Source organism: Mobula hypostoma, chromosome 29, assembly GCF_963921235.1.
Source record: "Mobula hypostoma chromosome 29, sMobHyp1.1, whole genome shotgun sequence".
In the NCBI taxonomy this organism is placed as follows: Eukaryota; Metazoa; Chordata; class Chondrichthyes; order Myliobatiformes; family Myliobatidae; genus Mobula; species Mobula hypostoma.
In genome coordinates, this window is record NC_086125.1 from 9489088 (window position 1) to 9503924 (window position 14837).

General features: G+C 40.0%; 1 protein-coding gene across 1 annotated transcript in view; it reads left to right on the plus strand.

The window, feature by feature from the left end:
• LOC134339283 (heme-binding protein 2-like) overlaps positions 1-13106 on the plus strand; it is a 37769-nt gene extending 24663 nt beyond the window's left edge. Inside the window, exons 4-6 of the mRNA XM_063035660.1 lie at positions 4590-4729; positions 12205-12368; positions 13013-13106. Of these exons, the coding sequence (XP_062891730.1) occupies positions 4590-4729; positions 12205-12368; positions 13013-13106 (398 nt within the window). The remainder of the gene's footprint in view (positions 1-4589; positions 4730-12204; positions 12369-13012) is intronic.
• Positions 13107-14837: the final 1731 nt, after the last annotated feature.

The following is a 14837-nucleotide window of genomic DNA, read 5'->3' on the forward strand; positions in this document are numbered from 1 at the left end:
GCTCAACAATGGTAAACTTTTAAGAGTAAGGTTAGAATAGTGGCAGATGGGAGGGAACTTGTTAGGCAATTAAATAGCATGGAACTAAATCTATAAATGCATTCTGAAATAAGTTCCGAAGAGAATATTAACACAGCAAAGCAAAAATAGAGTCAGAGAGATTCAGGAAAGGTTGCAGAGTTACCAGTAAAGACAGCAGCAAATAATGAAACCATGATGCAGAACTGTAAACCTATAGGGCAGAGACTGGAGTATTAAAAATTGGAAAAGATTAGTAAATAAAAATTAGTTACTGAAAATGCAGGGATAACAAATTGGATTGGTGTTTTATGAATATAAAATTAAAATACCCTCAGCGGCCACTTTATTAAGTACCTCTGGTACTTAACAAAGTTGCCACTGAGTGTATGATCGAGGTCTGCTGCTATAGCCCATCTAATTCAAGGTTCAACATGTTGTGCATTCAGAGATGCTCTTCTGCATATCACTGTTTTATTTGAGTTACTGTTGCCTTTCTGGCAGCTTAATCCAATCTGGCCATTCTCCTCTGACCACTCTCATTAGCAAGGTGCTTTCACTCACAGAACTGCTGGACATTGGGTGTCTTTTTTAGCTTTTTGTACCATTCTCTATAAAACCTAGAGACTGGTGTGCATGAAAATCCCAGGAGATCAACAGTTTCTGAAATACTCAAGCCACCCCCTCTGACACCAACAATAATTTTACAGTCAGAGTCACTTAGATCACAATTCTTCCCCACTCTGATATTTGGTCTGAATGACAACTGAGCCTCTTGACCATGTCTGCAAGCTTTAATGCATTGAGTTGCTACCACATTATTGGCTGCTGAGATATTTGCATTAATGAACAGGTGTTCAGATGTACCTAATAAAGTGGTCACTGAGTGTAAAGCTTTGAAAATTATTTAACTTAAGATTAATACAAAGAAGTGAAAGTGAAATGTTAGAACATTCAATTTCAATCCATCAATCTTGGAAGACTTTGTTTTATTGTTTGTCAGTGCTCGAGGAAACAAATGTAACTGGTCATCTAATTGAAATATACAGCCCTTTGTAGGGAAATCAATCTGTCAGAGAAATTGGTCTTTATCTTAGGGAAAGTGGATGGATGTGTGATTGAAGTGTCTATACAGGAACTCTGTGGAACAGTGACCATAGCTCGGTAAGTTCAAGATAGTCATGGAAAAAGATAAAGTTGGTCCTCTTAGTGAGGACTCTAAATTGGGAAAGGTGGATTTCAATAATGTAAAAGAGGACTAGGGAGAGGTAGATTGGGGGGTGAAAATACCGACTATAAGTGGGAAGTGTTTTAAAGTGAGTTGGTGAGAGAGTGAGCATGTAATAGTAAAAAGCGAAATGGTAAATTTATGAAACCTTGGTGAACAAAATATATTGAAGGTTTGTTCATATCATGAAAGTAATGCAGGAACATTTAGAACCAATCAGAAACCTGCCTGGCCAAACAAACCGTGTTACTATTGTGGCAAGGGCTCATATACACCAGACCAATGAAGATATAAGGGTGAAACTTACAGAAAAAGAAACAAAGTAGGACACATAAAAAGAGCATGTTGGGCAGATAAAAATAAATGGACTGTGTAGAAAAGCAAAAAAGATAAAAAGTCAGTTGCAGTTTAAAAAGGGCACTAATCCGCGTACTGTTGATGAAAAATCTGATAATGATGAGAATGACACAAGTAGCCTTGATATTTACAATGGAAAATCTAACTATATACAAGCAATATGGCTTGCACCAGAAGTGAAAGAATAAAAAATTAAAATTGAATTGGGCACTAGCTTTGCTGTTTCAGTCATTCCAAAAAATTACTTGGAATGGCATTTCAAAGATATTGAACTGATGCCCTCAGATATCCAACTTATACTGGAGAAAAGGTAAGCTCTGTGGGAACGACATTCATAACAGTGAAAGACAGCAACCAATAAGCCACATTGGGCTTGTATGTGATAAAAACAGGAGGGCCAACATTGTGCAGTCGTATTTAGCTAAAGCAACTACAATTTAATTGGAAATCCATCCACCAATTGCATGCCACATCCCCTTCAAGAGTCAACTGAAAGTGAATTAAGAAAAGTACTGGATAATGCCACAGCAGTGTTTAGGGATGGCATTGGAAAACTGAAATATATCAAGGATAAAATGCCACTCCCAAGTTTTACAACGCCCATCTGGTTCCTTACACTATCCGTGATAGACTAGCCAGTGAGCTAGATCGTATGGATGGCGAAGGAATTCTTTCCAAGGTTGAGTGAAGCACATGGATAATGCCAGTCATCCCAGTGGCCAAAAAAAAATTGTTCATGTCAGGATCTGTGGTGATTTTAAGGTCACCATCATCCTAGTACTGAAAGCAGATCAACACCCTCTGCCCAGGATAGGGGATGTCTTTGCAAACCTTTCTGGAGAGAAACACTTCAGGAAATGTTCTTAGCTGAGGCCTACCTACAGGTGGAGATAGAAGAACAGTTCAAGGTGTTTCTCAAGATAAACCTCACAAAGGGCTTTATCACTATAATAAGCTTATTTTCGGAGTAGCATCTGCACCCGCACTCTGGCAGAAAGTTATGGACTAGGTGCTGCCAGGCTGTCCAGGCTCTCATTGTTACCTGGATGACATTATTTTTACCCGTAAGGATGACAAGGAACATCTCCAAAATCTCAAGACAATGATAAAAAATTAGGAGATTGTGGGTTTAGAGCAGGATGCAACAATCTTTAAACCAAACATCACTTACCGTGGTCACACTATTGACGCACAAGTATGCTGAGATACAGTGGCATGCAAAAGTTTGAGCACCCCGGTCAAAATTTCTGTTACTGTGAATAGATAAGCGAGTAAAAAATGAACTGATTTCCAAAAGGTATAAAGTTAAAGATGACACATTTCTTTAATATCTTAAGCAAGAAAACTTCTTTATTTCCATCTTTTACAGTTTCAAAATAACAAAAAAGGAAAAGGCCCAGAAGCAAAAGTTTGGGCACCCTCTTCTTTTACTCGCTTAGCTATTCACAGTAACAGAAATTTTGACTGAGGTGCCCAAACTTTTGCATGCCACTGTAATTCAAGCAGTGGTGGATGTCCCAAGGGCAAAGGACATGTCACAGTTGTGGTAATTTTTAGGATTTGTCAACTAGTATAAAAGGTTCCTGCCAAACCTGGCTACTGTGTCTCCTTTGTCTGCTTGAACTCATTACTACTGATCAGAAAGAAATATCAATGGACAAAGCAGTGTGAGGTGGCTTACCAAAAGGCAAAGGAAACAGTGACGTTAGACACTGTGCTCACACATTATGATCCACCTCACCCAGTGAAGTTAGCCATGCACTGTTCAGGATGCCAACACAACCAGAAGAAAGGTGGCCAGAGCTGTCAGATCCACTACCTGCAGTCCCAGAGTCAACTCCTACAACCACCAATGAACAGGCCTCCAGGACCTGAGTCTGCTTCACAGCCACATCTCAGCTGCCAAGCAAATTGATCCCCCTTCCAGGAATATATATATATATATAAGTTGAGATACATTCTATATAGCTAGGCAGGGAGAGGTGTTATATATTTAAGCCTGGTAGTAAACTGTCTTCTCAAATACTTGAAAAATACCTTAAGATAGGGGGCTGGGCTTTGTATATGAAATTTCAAGGACTATAATCCAAACCATTAACAGAATACAAAAATACTTTGAATTAAATCTCTCTCAGGGTAAAAGAATTGGGATGCAACAAAATGCAAAAGTTAGGTAGACAGAGGACGTTGTGGCTGCTGAAGATATTAAACATCTAGCAATTGAAAGACATGGTCAGTGGGTATGCAGCACTGTGACTACAACACTGGACAAGTACTACAATGCTGGACTATTGAGATATTAGTTTGAATCCTAGCATGGCAGCTGGTTATCATTAGGCAATTTGAGTAATTACATAAAACAGGATTAATAAAATTATTAAGTTAGTATCAATAATGATGGGCAGGAATTCACTGGATTGTTGTAAAAGCATTCCAGTTCACTTCCTTTGAGGAAGATAATTTACCATTCTTACCTGGCCTGAAACCTGAAACAATATTATTGACTTCTAAAAGTATTCTAAAATAATGTTGCAAGTTTTGTCCAAGAACAATTATGGATGAGCAAGTAACATGGGTTTTGCCTCTAATATCTGCATCCCATAAATTACGTTAAATTCATAATATATTAGGACCATTACTAACAGCGTCCTGCTGAAGGGTCTAGGCCCGAAATGTCAACTGTACTCTTTTCCACAGATGCTGCCTGGCCTGCTGAGTTTCTCCAGCATTTTAAGTGTGTTGTCAGGAACATTACTGCCTGATTTAACTTTGTTCTATTCTGTTTATCTCGGTTGTGCTTTGGATCATGAGGTGTGCAGCAGACAGTCAGTTGTTAACACAGTATAAAGTTTCTTGTCTGCAACTGTATCTTCAGCATTCATATTACCTATCCAGGAACTCTCCCAATGTTCTGTCAAGCAGAGGTCGGAAGAGATCCTACGGATATCCAGTATGAAAAAATAATAACAAAATTATTTAAACACAGGCAAGAAAATTAACATGGCAGCTCCTGTTCTGCTTAAGATACCTGAAAGTGAAAGAATAATGGAAATGAAGAATTACACTGTCCACTTTCTGTTGCCAGAAGCTTATCAAGAAAACCCTCCGACGCCCACTGACCCTGATGTGAGTAACTAGCTAGTCCAAATTTCATATAAAAATAGAGTTTGGACATAAGGTATGTTTGCTGCATCTTTTTAAACCTTTGCCTTTTTTACAAAATATTACTCGGTGCTGAAAGGTGAGGTACCAATATACACTAAAGTTGAATGAATATCACTCTTCATGTGGCTATCACATTATATACACATTGCTTGTGTGAATCAATCTCTATTTTGCAAACAAAATTTTGAAATGGGGTCAACAAACAAAAAAATACATCTGCCTAACATATTTTAGCAATTTCATCCGTCTTCAGGGGTATGGCAATCAATTAACCCAAAGTCCCATCAATTTCTGATTTCTTTCTTAATTGGTCACTAAAGTAAATCAACACCTATTGCATCACACAATGACAGTAAACTATTTGCTTAATAAGTTATTACTGAATTGTCACAGCTACAATGCATCTGTCCAGGCACTAAAGCTGTTTGTGTAACCTCAAAACAAACTAGTTTCAAGCACAGTCATTCTCTTTTTAATTATTCTGATAATTGGTTTATTATCGTCACATGTACTGAGGAGAACTGAAAAGCTTTAGGTGGAATCCTAATACTATTTCAAACTCGTAAATTTTCTTATCTTAATACTTCCCATGTCCGAAAGGACAGATTTTATTTACTCCCGAATGCCAGCAGCACTGCTTGGGAATGTACAGGAGTAGCGAAAGAGACAAGCCTTACCCTTGATGCTTTTTGTGGAGAGGGCGTACAGGAGTGAGATAAATTGACTGCTTGAGTGGTGTTGCAACAACAGTCTTGTACTCAACATCAGTAAGACCAAGAAATTGACTCTGGACTTCTGGAAGGGGAAATTAGGAGAACACATAGCAGCTCTCATTAAGGATCAGCAGTTGAAAGGGTGAGCAGCTTCAAGCTCCTGGGTGTCAAAATCTCTGTCAACCCAACATACCAATACAATTATGAAAAAGGCATAACAGCAGCTAATTTTCATTAGTTTGAGATTTACTATGTCAACAAAGACTCTAGCAAATTTCAACAGATGTACCATGAAGAGCTTTCTGACTGGTTGCACTTCCACTGGTACGATGGTTCCAATGCACAGAATGGGAAAAGGCTGAAGAGGGTTATAAACTTAGCTGGACCCGTTATGGGCACTAACCTCCCCACCGAGGATATCTTCAAAAGGTGATGCCTCAAGAAAATGACAACCATCATGAAGGAGTTAAAGAACCTGGGCCTCTGTACCTCCCTCTGTAATTGGATCCTTGACTTCCTAACCAGAAGACCATAGTCTGTGCGGATTGGTGATAACATATCCTCCTCGCTGACGATCAACACTGGTGCACCTCAAGGGTGTGTGCTTAGCCCACTGCTCTACTCTCTGTCTACACACGACTGTGTAGCTAGGCATAGCTCAAATACCATCTACAAATTTGCTGACGATACAACCATTGTTGGTAAATCTCAGGTGGTGACGAGAGGGCGTACAGGAGTGAGATATGGCAACTAGTGGAATAGTGCCGCAGCAACAACTTGGCACTCAACGTCAGTAAGACGAAAGAGCTGTTTGTGGACTTCAGGAAGGGTAAGACAAAGGAACACATACCAATCCTCATAGAGGGATCAGAAGTGGAGAGGGTGAGCAGTTTCAAGTTCCTGGGTGTCAAGATCTCTTGAGTATCTAACCTGGTCCTAACATATTGATGTAGTCATAAAGAAGGCAAGACAGCGGCTATACTTTATTAGAAGTTTGAAGCGATTTGGCATGGCAACAAATACACTCAAAAACTTCTATAGTTGTACCATGGAGAGCATTCTGACAGGCTGCATCACTGTCTGGTATGGAGGGGCTACTGCACAGGACTGAAAGAAGCTGCAGAAGGTTGTAAATCTAGTCAGCTCCATCTTGGGTACTAGCCTACAAAGTACCCAGGACATCTTTAGGGAGCGGTGTCTCAGAAAGGCAGCATCCATTATTAAGGACCTCCAGCACCCAGGGCATGCCCTTTTCTCACTGTTTCCATCAGGTAGGAGATACAGAAGCCTGAAGGCACACACTCAGCGATTCAGGAACAGCTTCTTCCTCTCTGCCATCCAATTCCTAAATGGACTTTGAAGCTTTGGACACAACAGACAATAGGTGCAGTAGGCCATTCGGCCCTTCGAGCAAGCACCGCCATTCACTGTGATCATGGCTGATCATCCACAATCAGTACCCTGTTCCTGCTTTCTCCCTATATCCCTTGACTCCGCTATCTTTAAGAGCTCTATCTAACTCCTTCTTGAAAGAATCCAGAGAATTGGCCTTCACTGCCTTCTTAGGCAGAGCATTCCACAGATCCACAACCCTCTGTGTGAAAAAGTTTTTCCGTTCTAAATGGTCTACCCCTTATTCTTAAACTGTGGCCTCTGGTTCTGGACTCCCCCAACATCGGGAACATGTTTCCTGCCTCTAGCGTGTCGAATCCCTTAATAATCCTGTATGTTTCAATCAGATCCCCTCTCATTCTTCTAAATTCCAGTGTATACAAGCCCAGTTGCTCCAATCTTTCAACATATGACATTCCCGCCATCCCTGGAATTAACCCAGTGAACCTACGCTGCACTCCCTCCATAGCAAGAATGTCCTTTCTCAAGTAACTGCACACAATACTCCAGGTGGGGTCTCACCAGGGCCTTGTACAACTGCAGAAGGACCTCTTTGCTCCTATACTCAACTCCCCTTGTTATGAAGGCCAACATGCCATTAGCTTTCTTCACTGCCTGCTGTACCTGTATGCTTACTTTCAGTGACTGATGAACAAGGACACCCAGATCTCGCTGTACTTCCCCTTTTCCTAACTTGACACCATTCAGATAGTAATCTGCCTTCCTGTTCTTGCCACCAAAGTGGATAACCTCACATTTATCCACATTAAACTGCATCTGCCCACTCACTCAACCTGTCCAAGTCACCCTGTATTCTCATAACATCTTCCTCACATTTCACACTGTCACCCAGCTTTGTGTCATCTGCACACTACCTCACTTTTTTTAATATACAGTACTTCTGTTTTGCATAATTTTAAAATAATCTATTCAATATATGTAATTGATTTACTTGTTTATGTATTATGTTTTATTTATTATTATTTTTTTCTCTCTCTCTGCTAGATTATATATTGTATTGAACTGCTGCTGCTAAGTTAACAAATTTCACATCACATATCGGTGATAATAAACCTGATTCTGATTCTGATCCAAAACATGCCCTCTTTTTATTACTATCATCCTTACTCCTGAGATACAAGAGCCTGAAAACACACACTCAATGACTTAGGAACAGCTTCTTCCCCTCTGCCATCAGATTTCTGAAACGGTCCATGAACCTATGAACACTACCTCACAACTTCGCTCTCTTTTTGAACTATTTTTTACATATATTATCATTATATATAACAATTTTTATGTATTGCACTATAACACTGCCTCAACCCAAATTTCACAACATATGTCAGTGATAAAAAAAAAACCAATTCTGATTCTCTCTTAGGAGTAACATTACAGTCGGCCCTCCTTATCCGTGAGGGATTGGTTCCCGGACCCCTCGCGGATACCAAAAAACACGAATGCTCAAGTCCCTTATTCAGTCTGTCTTAATGCGGTGCACCTTACCTTATTTAACCTGTTTCAGTGCGGTGGACATTAGGACCTGGCGGCGGAGCTCTGAATCCACAGTGTTTCTGTTCACGAAAATAATCACGATCACGATTGAAAATAAAGTGGAAATAACAAAGTGCTCAGAAAGAGGTGAAACGCCATTGGTCATTGGAAAAGTGTTAGGCTACAGTCGGTCAATGATCGGAACAATTTTAAAGGATAAAGTGAGAAAGGGCCTGCCCCGATTAAAGCTACAATTATTACTGAGCAACGCAGTGGTTTAATTATTGGGTTTTGGGGTTTGGGTTTTTGATCTTTCACGTCAACCCGGCAGGGATGGACAGTGCGCGCCCGGGAGTGGTCTGTCACTGGATCGAACTCGGGAACTTCCGTTCCTGACCCGGCGCTAAAACATACATTTCTTAAGTGTTTTATATGCATAGAAAGGTAAAATATATACGATATACTAAGACAAACATTTGACTAACTGACGCTAAATAATATCAGATGTACCTGTTCCGACTTACTTAGTAAGAGAACTTCCGGTTTTTTTTCGATCCCGATCCACAATAACCTACGCACATCCTCCTGTATACTTTAAATCATCTCTAGATTACTTATAATACCTAATACAATGTAAATGTCATGTAAAATAGTTGTTATACTGCATTGTTTAGGGAATAATGACAAGAAAAGAAAGGTCTGTACATGCTCGAACAAGTGCTGGACGAGCACTTCCGGGTTTTCGTGATTCGCCGTTGGTTGAATTCGCGCATGCGGAACTCACGGATAAGGAGGGCCAACTGTACTTCTCTGTTCAAGTTCATAGTTCAAAGTAAATTTATTATCAAAGTACATATATGTCACCATATGCAGCCCTCACATTCATTTTCTTGCAGGCATACTCAGTAATCCATAATAATCAATGAAAGACTGCACCAACTTGGGTGTTCAGAATTCAAAAGATAAACTGTGCAAATAAAAAATAATAATAAATAAATAAGCAATAATTATATTCCAATGGGTCATGGGAACATTTCAATGATGGGGCAAGTAAAGTTGAGTGAAGTTACCCCTTTGGTTCAAGAGACTGATGGTTGAGGGTATTAACTGTTTCTGACCCTGGTGGTGAGAGTCCTGAAGCTCCTGTACCTTCTTCCTGATGGCAGCAGTGAGAAGAGAGCATGACCTAGGTGGTGGGGGTCTCTGATGATGGACGCTGCTTTTCTGCAACAACGCTTTATGTAGATGTACTCAATGGTGGGGAGGACTTTACTGATGATGGAGTGGGTCATATCCACTACTGACACCATCAAACATTTCACATATTAGCATCCCTCAAAACACTTCTTTCTCTCAAACACATTCTCCTCTTCTGCTCCGAAATTAAGTCTCTATCAAAGTTCAAAGTAAATTTATTATCAAAGTACATATTTGTCACCATATACAACCCTGAGAATCATTTTCTTGGGGGCATTCACAGAAAATACAAAGAAACACAATAGAATCAAGGAAAGACCACACATAACAAAGATGTAAAAACAACCAATGTGCAAAAGACAACAAAGGGAAAAAGAAGTAAATAATAAATATCAAGAACATGAGATGAAGTGTTCTTGACACTGAGTCCATAGGTTACGAGATCAGTTCGGTGCTGGGATGAGTGAAGTTGAGTGAAGTTTTCTCCTCTATTCAAGTACTGGATGGTTGAGGGGTAATAACCATTCCTGAACCTGGTGATGTAGGTCCTGAGGCCTCGTGGTGCACCTCCTTCATAAGGACAGCAGCAAAAAGAGGGCATGGCCTAAATGGTGGTGGTCTTTATGATAGGTGCTGCTTTCCTGCAACGGCACTCCAGTTAGATGTGCTCAATGGTGGGGAGGTCTTACCTGTGATGGACTGGGCTGTATCTACTACTTTTGTAGGTGTTTCCATTTAAGGAAATTGGTGTTTCCATACTAGGCTGTGATGCAAGCAGTTAATATATTCTCCAATACATGTCTATAGAAGTTTGTCGAAGTTTTAGATGACATGTCAAATCTTTGTAAACTTCTAAAAAGGTAGAGGTGCCACTGTGCTTCCTTTATAATAGCACTTAACTGCTGGATCCAGGACAGATCCTTTGAATTGATAAATCCGAAGAATTTAAAGTTGCTGACCCTTTCCACCTCTGATTCCCCCAATGAGGCTGGCTCATGGACCTATGATTTCCTCAACCTGTAGTCAATAATCAGCTCCTTGGTCTTACTGACATTTAGTGAGAAGGTGGTGTTGTGGGACCATTCAGGAAGATTTTCAATCTTCCTCCTTATATGCTAATTCGTCACCACCTTTTATTCAGCCAACGACAGTGGTGTCAGCAAACTTAAATTATGGCATTGGAGCTGTGTTTAGCCTCACTTTCTAAAGTGGGTAGAGCAGGGTGTAAGCACATAGCACCTGTGCTGATGGTAATCGTGGAGGAGATGTTGTTGCCAATCCGAACTGACTGCGTTCTGCAAGCCAAGAAATGGAGGTTCCAGTTGCCTAAGGATAAATTGAGGCTTAGTTAGAAACATAGAAAACCTACAGCACAATACAGGCCCTTTGGCCCACAATGCTGTGCCAAACATGTACTTACTTTAGAAATTACCTAGGGTTACCCATAGTCCTCTATTTTTCTGAGCTCCCTGTACCTTTCCAGGAATCTCTTAAAAGACCCTATCATATCCGCCTCCATCACCATTGCCGGCAGCCCAATCCACGTCCTTACCCCACTCTCTGCATAAAAAAACTTACCCCTGACATCTCCTCTGTACCTTCTTCCAAGCACCTTAAAACTGTGCCCTCTCGTGTTAGCCATTTCAGCCCTGGGAAAAAAGCCTCTGACCATCCACACGATCAATGCTTATTGTTCTTGAGCTTATTTGTTAGTTTTGAGGGGATGATAGTATTGAATGTTCAGCTGTAGTCAATGAAGAGTATCCTGATGTATGCATCTTAACTGTCCAGATATTCCAAGGTTGAGTGAAGAGCCAATGAAATGGCATCTATTATTGACCTGTTGAGGTGGTAGGCAAATTGGAATGGATTTAAGTTGCTTCTCAGGAAGGAGTTGCTATGTTTCATCACCAATCTCTGAGAGCACTTCATCACAGTGGATGTATATGCCACTGGATGATAATGATTGAGGCAGATTACCAGGTTCTTCTAAGGCACTGGTATAATTGAAGCCTGCATGAAGCAGGTGGGTACCTCAGAATGCTGAAGCAAGAGGTTAAAGATATTAGAGAACACTCCAGCCAGCTGATCAGCACTGATCTTTAGTACTCAGCCAGGTACCCCATCTGTGCCAGATGCTTTCCATGGGTTAAGCTTCTGAAGGATGCTCTCATGTCTGCCTCCAAGTCTGAAATCAAAGGGTCATCAGGGGCTGTGGGAGTTTGTGACAGTGCCTCCATGTTTTGATGGCCAATGATTAAAAGGCATTGAGCTCATCTGGGAGCGAAACCTTGTTTTCACCTATGTCGTTTGGTTTCACTTTGAAGGAGATGACAGCATTCAAATCCTGCCATAGCTGTTGACCATTGTTCAGTGACACAATTTTGCTCCAGAATTGCCACTTTACATGTGATGTCTTTCTGGAGGTCATACTGGACCTCTATTAACTGCCTGTCAGTTATTTATTATATGCTGGATTTGACACTCAAACCCAGAACCTGCAATTTTGTGGTGTAGAATATGTAGAAATAATGAGTATTTAAGATAGGAATTCTTCTTAGCACATTAAATAATTGATCCTGATCAAATTAAATTTCTAATTTCTACTTGGTGATGTCTAATTTTCTTTTATACCAACAGGTTTATTTTATTGAGTTCCCAAAGATGTATGTTTTTGTGAAATCCTTTGGGGGTTCGTTACTGACATGGAATTCAAAATTTTATTCCTCAAGACTGAAAGCAGAACTGAATAAAGCTGACCAAAGTTTTATCTCTGATTATTACTATGGCACTGGATACAACAGGTGAAAGTGCTACGCAAATTATCAGATTTAATGTATAACTGGGTAATGAAATGAATGGAAATCCATATCTGATAAGACACTTTCAGTCCTCTGTAGTTAGTTCAAAGATGTAAAAGGATAGATAACAAGCATTCTTTAACTCTACCTGGCCACCATCTTTGCAACGCCAATGGAGAGTTGGGTGCAGGGTAACTGTCTACATCAGATGCAAATCAATGTTAAGTGAGTAAGATCCAAAGAAAGTAAAGAAAATATTTCTAAAAACTTTTTAATATGTCACAAACAATAGTGGTGATAAATTGTTCCCCCAAAATGTAACAACAGATGTGTATCAATAATTTCCCATATTGTGAGATTGTAGCCTTGGTTATTCTAACAGCAAAGGAAGTAAAGCAAAAGCAAAATACTGTAATTCCCACATGAATAAAAGGAAAATTGTTTTGTGAATATTTTTAATAGTGGCTAGCTATAAAGACAGAATACTCCCAGCTTCATTGTTTTTGTTTTGTTTTCTCACATCAGCTCAGAAGAGGTGGAAGTTGAAGAAAAAGATTGGGGGTAATGTTTCATTCTGTAATATGCATTACGTGGATTAATACAAATAGATTCTATTCAAATGACATTTTAATTTCTTTTCCATGTAGGCCCAAGATGTTGTTTGATCAGCACAATGAAGTGTGGTATGTTGCAGAAGGAACTCCAGAGTGTTCAACTTTAGTCCCTGAACACACCACATAGGACCCACTTGAAGAACTTTTCTTATGATATTTTTAAATCTGGTCCACGGTGAAACACATTGTATTTGCATTCATAACTTGTGTTTTCATAGACAGGAAACTGTCATTATTATCTGTCTTGATTGACGAACATATCTGATGACATTCTCCTCTATCGCTCAAAAAAAGACATTACTTTCAGCTTTTGAAACATTGAGATTTGATTAGCAAAGGTCATGAACTTTTTCTCTTGAAACAAAGTTTCTGCAAGACAGATTTTTTTACGTTCTATTAATTGCTGGTATTTAATTACAAGAGATAAAAAGAATGTAATTCTTTCCAGGGTTGTTTTTTTCTCTCTTTTTTGCACAATAGCTCTCAACACTTAAAATGCTGGCAAAATAATCTGTTACCAAACACTTAAACACACGCACACAATTGACCAATAATACAATTCCATCTGCAACTCGGGTTATTGACTTTGTTTTATAAAAAAAAGTTGCAGATCCAGTATCAGAATAAATATTATGACTATCTAACTGAAAAGCACTATATCATTTGCTATGTTAATCCATGGCCTCCTCTACTGCCACAATGAGGCCACACTCTGGTTGGAGGAACAACAACTTATATTCTGTCTGGGTAGCCTCCAACCTGATGGCATGAACACCGATTTCTCGGACTTCCTGTAATCCGCCCCCCCCCCCCTCACCATCCGCCTTTCTTGTTAACCTCTCTCATCTTATCTCCTTACCTGCCTACCTGCCCATCACCTTCCTCTGGTGCTCCTCCCCCTTCCCATAGACTCCTCTCCCATCAAATTCCCTTTTCTCCAGCCTTTTATCACTTTCACCAAACAACTTCCCAGCTCTTTACTTCAACCTCTTCCCCCTCCCCCGGTTTCACCTATCACCTACTACCTTGTACTTCTTCCTCCCCTCCCCCCACCTCCCCCCATCTTCTTACTTTGATTTCTCATCGTCCTCTCCAGTCCTGATATGTGCATTGCTTTGGATTTCCAGCATCTGCAGATTTTCTCATGTTTGGGATACATTTTGCTGATTTAGCTTCTGAGAAGTAATCCTGAGGTTGAATAACTCGCTGTTTTTCCTCAATCTCAATCTCCCAGTACTTAATCAACACAAGTTGGCAGTGGTGATAAAACTGCCCTGGGGATATCCTAAAATAAAAATTGAGTATTCTGGTATTCAATATTGAACATAATTATACTATTATTTTTGCCTTATCAGCATTAAATCATAATGTCTGCCGATAGATCATGCAATTATTCAACAAATTTCAACCTTCACTGTAACCTCTTCAAAATGCTGTTATATTGTATATCTGATGATTGAAATAGCTCCGCAATTAATTTTAGCTTATCACCTGTCCTTTCTAACTAAGCTACACACAAGAAATGCTGGAGAACTCAGCAGGGTCAGGCAGTATATATGGAAATTAATAAGCTGTCAACGTTTTGGGCCAAAGCCCTTCTTCAGAACTGAGAAGGAAGGGGGAAGACACCAGAATAAAAAGGGGGGAGGGGAGTAGAAAGAGGCTAGCTGGAAGATGCTAGGTGAAGCCAATTGGGTGGCAAAGGTCAAAGAAAGGAGAGTGGACCATACGAGAAAGGGAAGGTGGAAGGGGCCAAGGAGGAAGTGATAATTAGGTGAGAAGAGGTGACAGGTCAGTGGGGAATAGAGGAGGGGTGGCAATGTTTTTACTGGAAGGAGTAATCAATATTTATTCCATC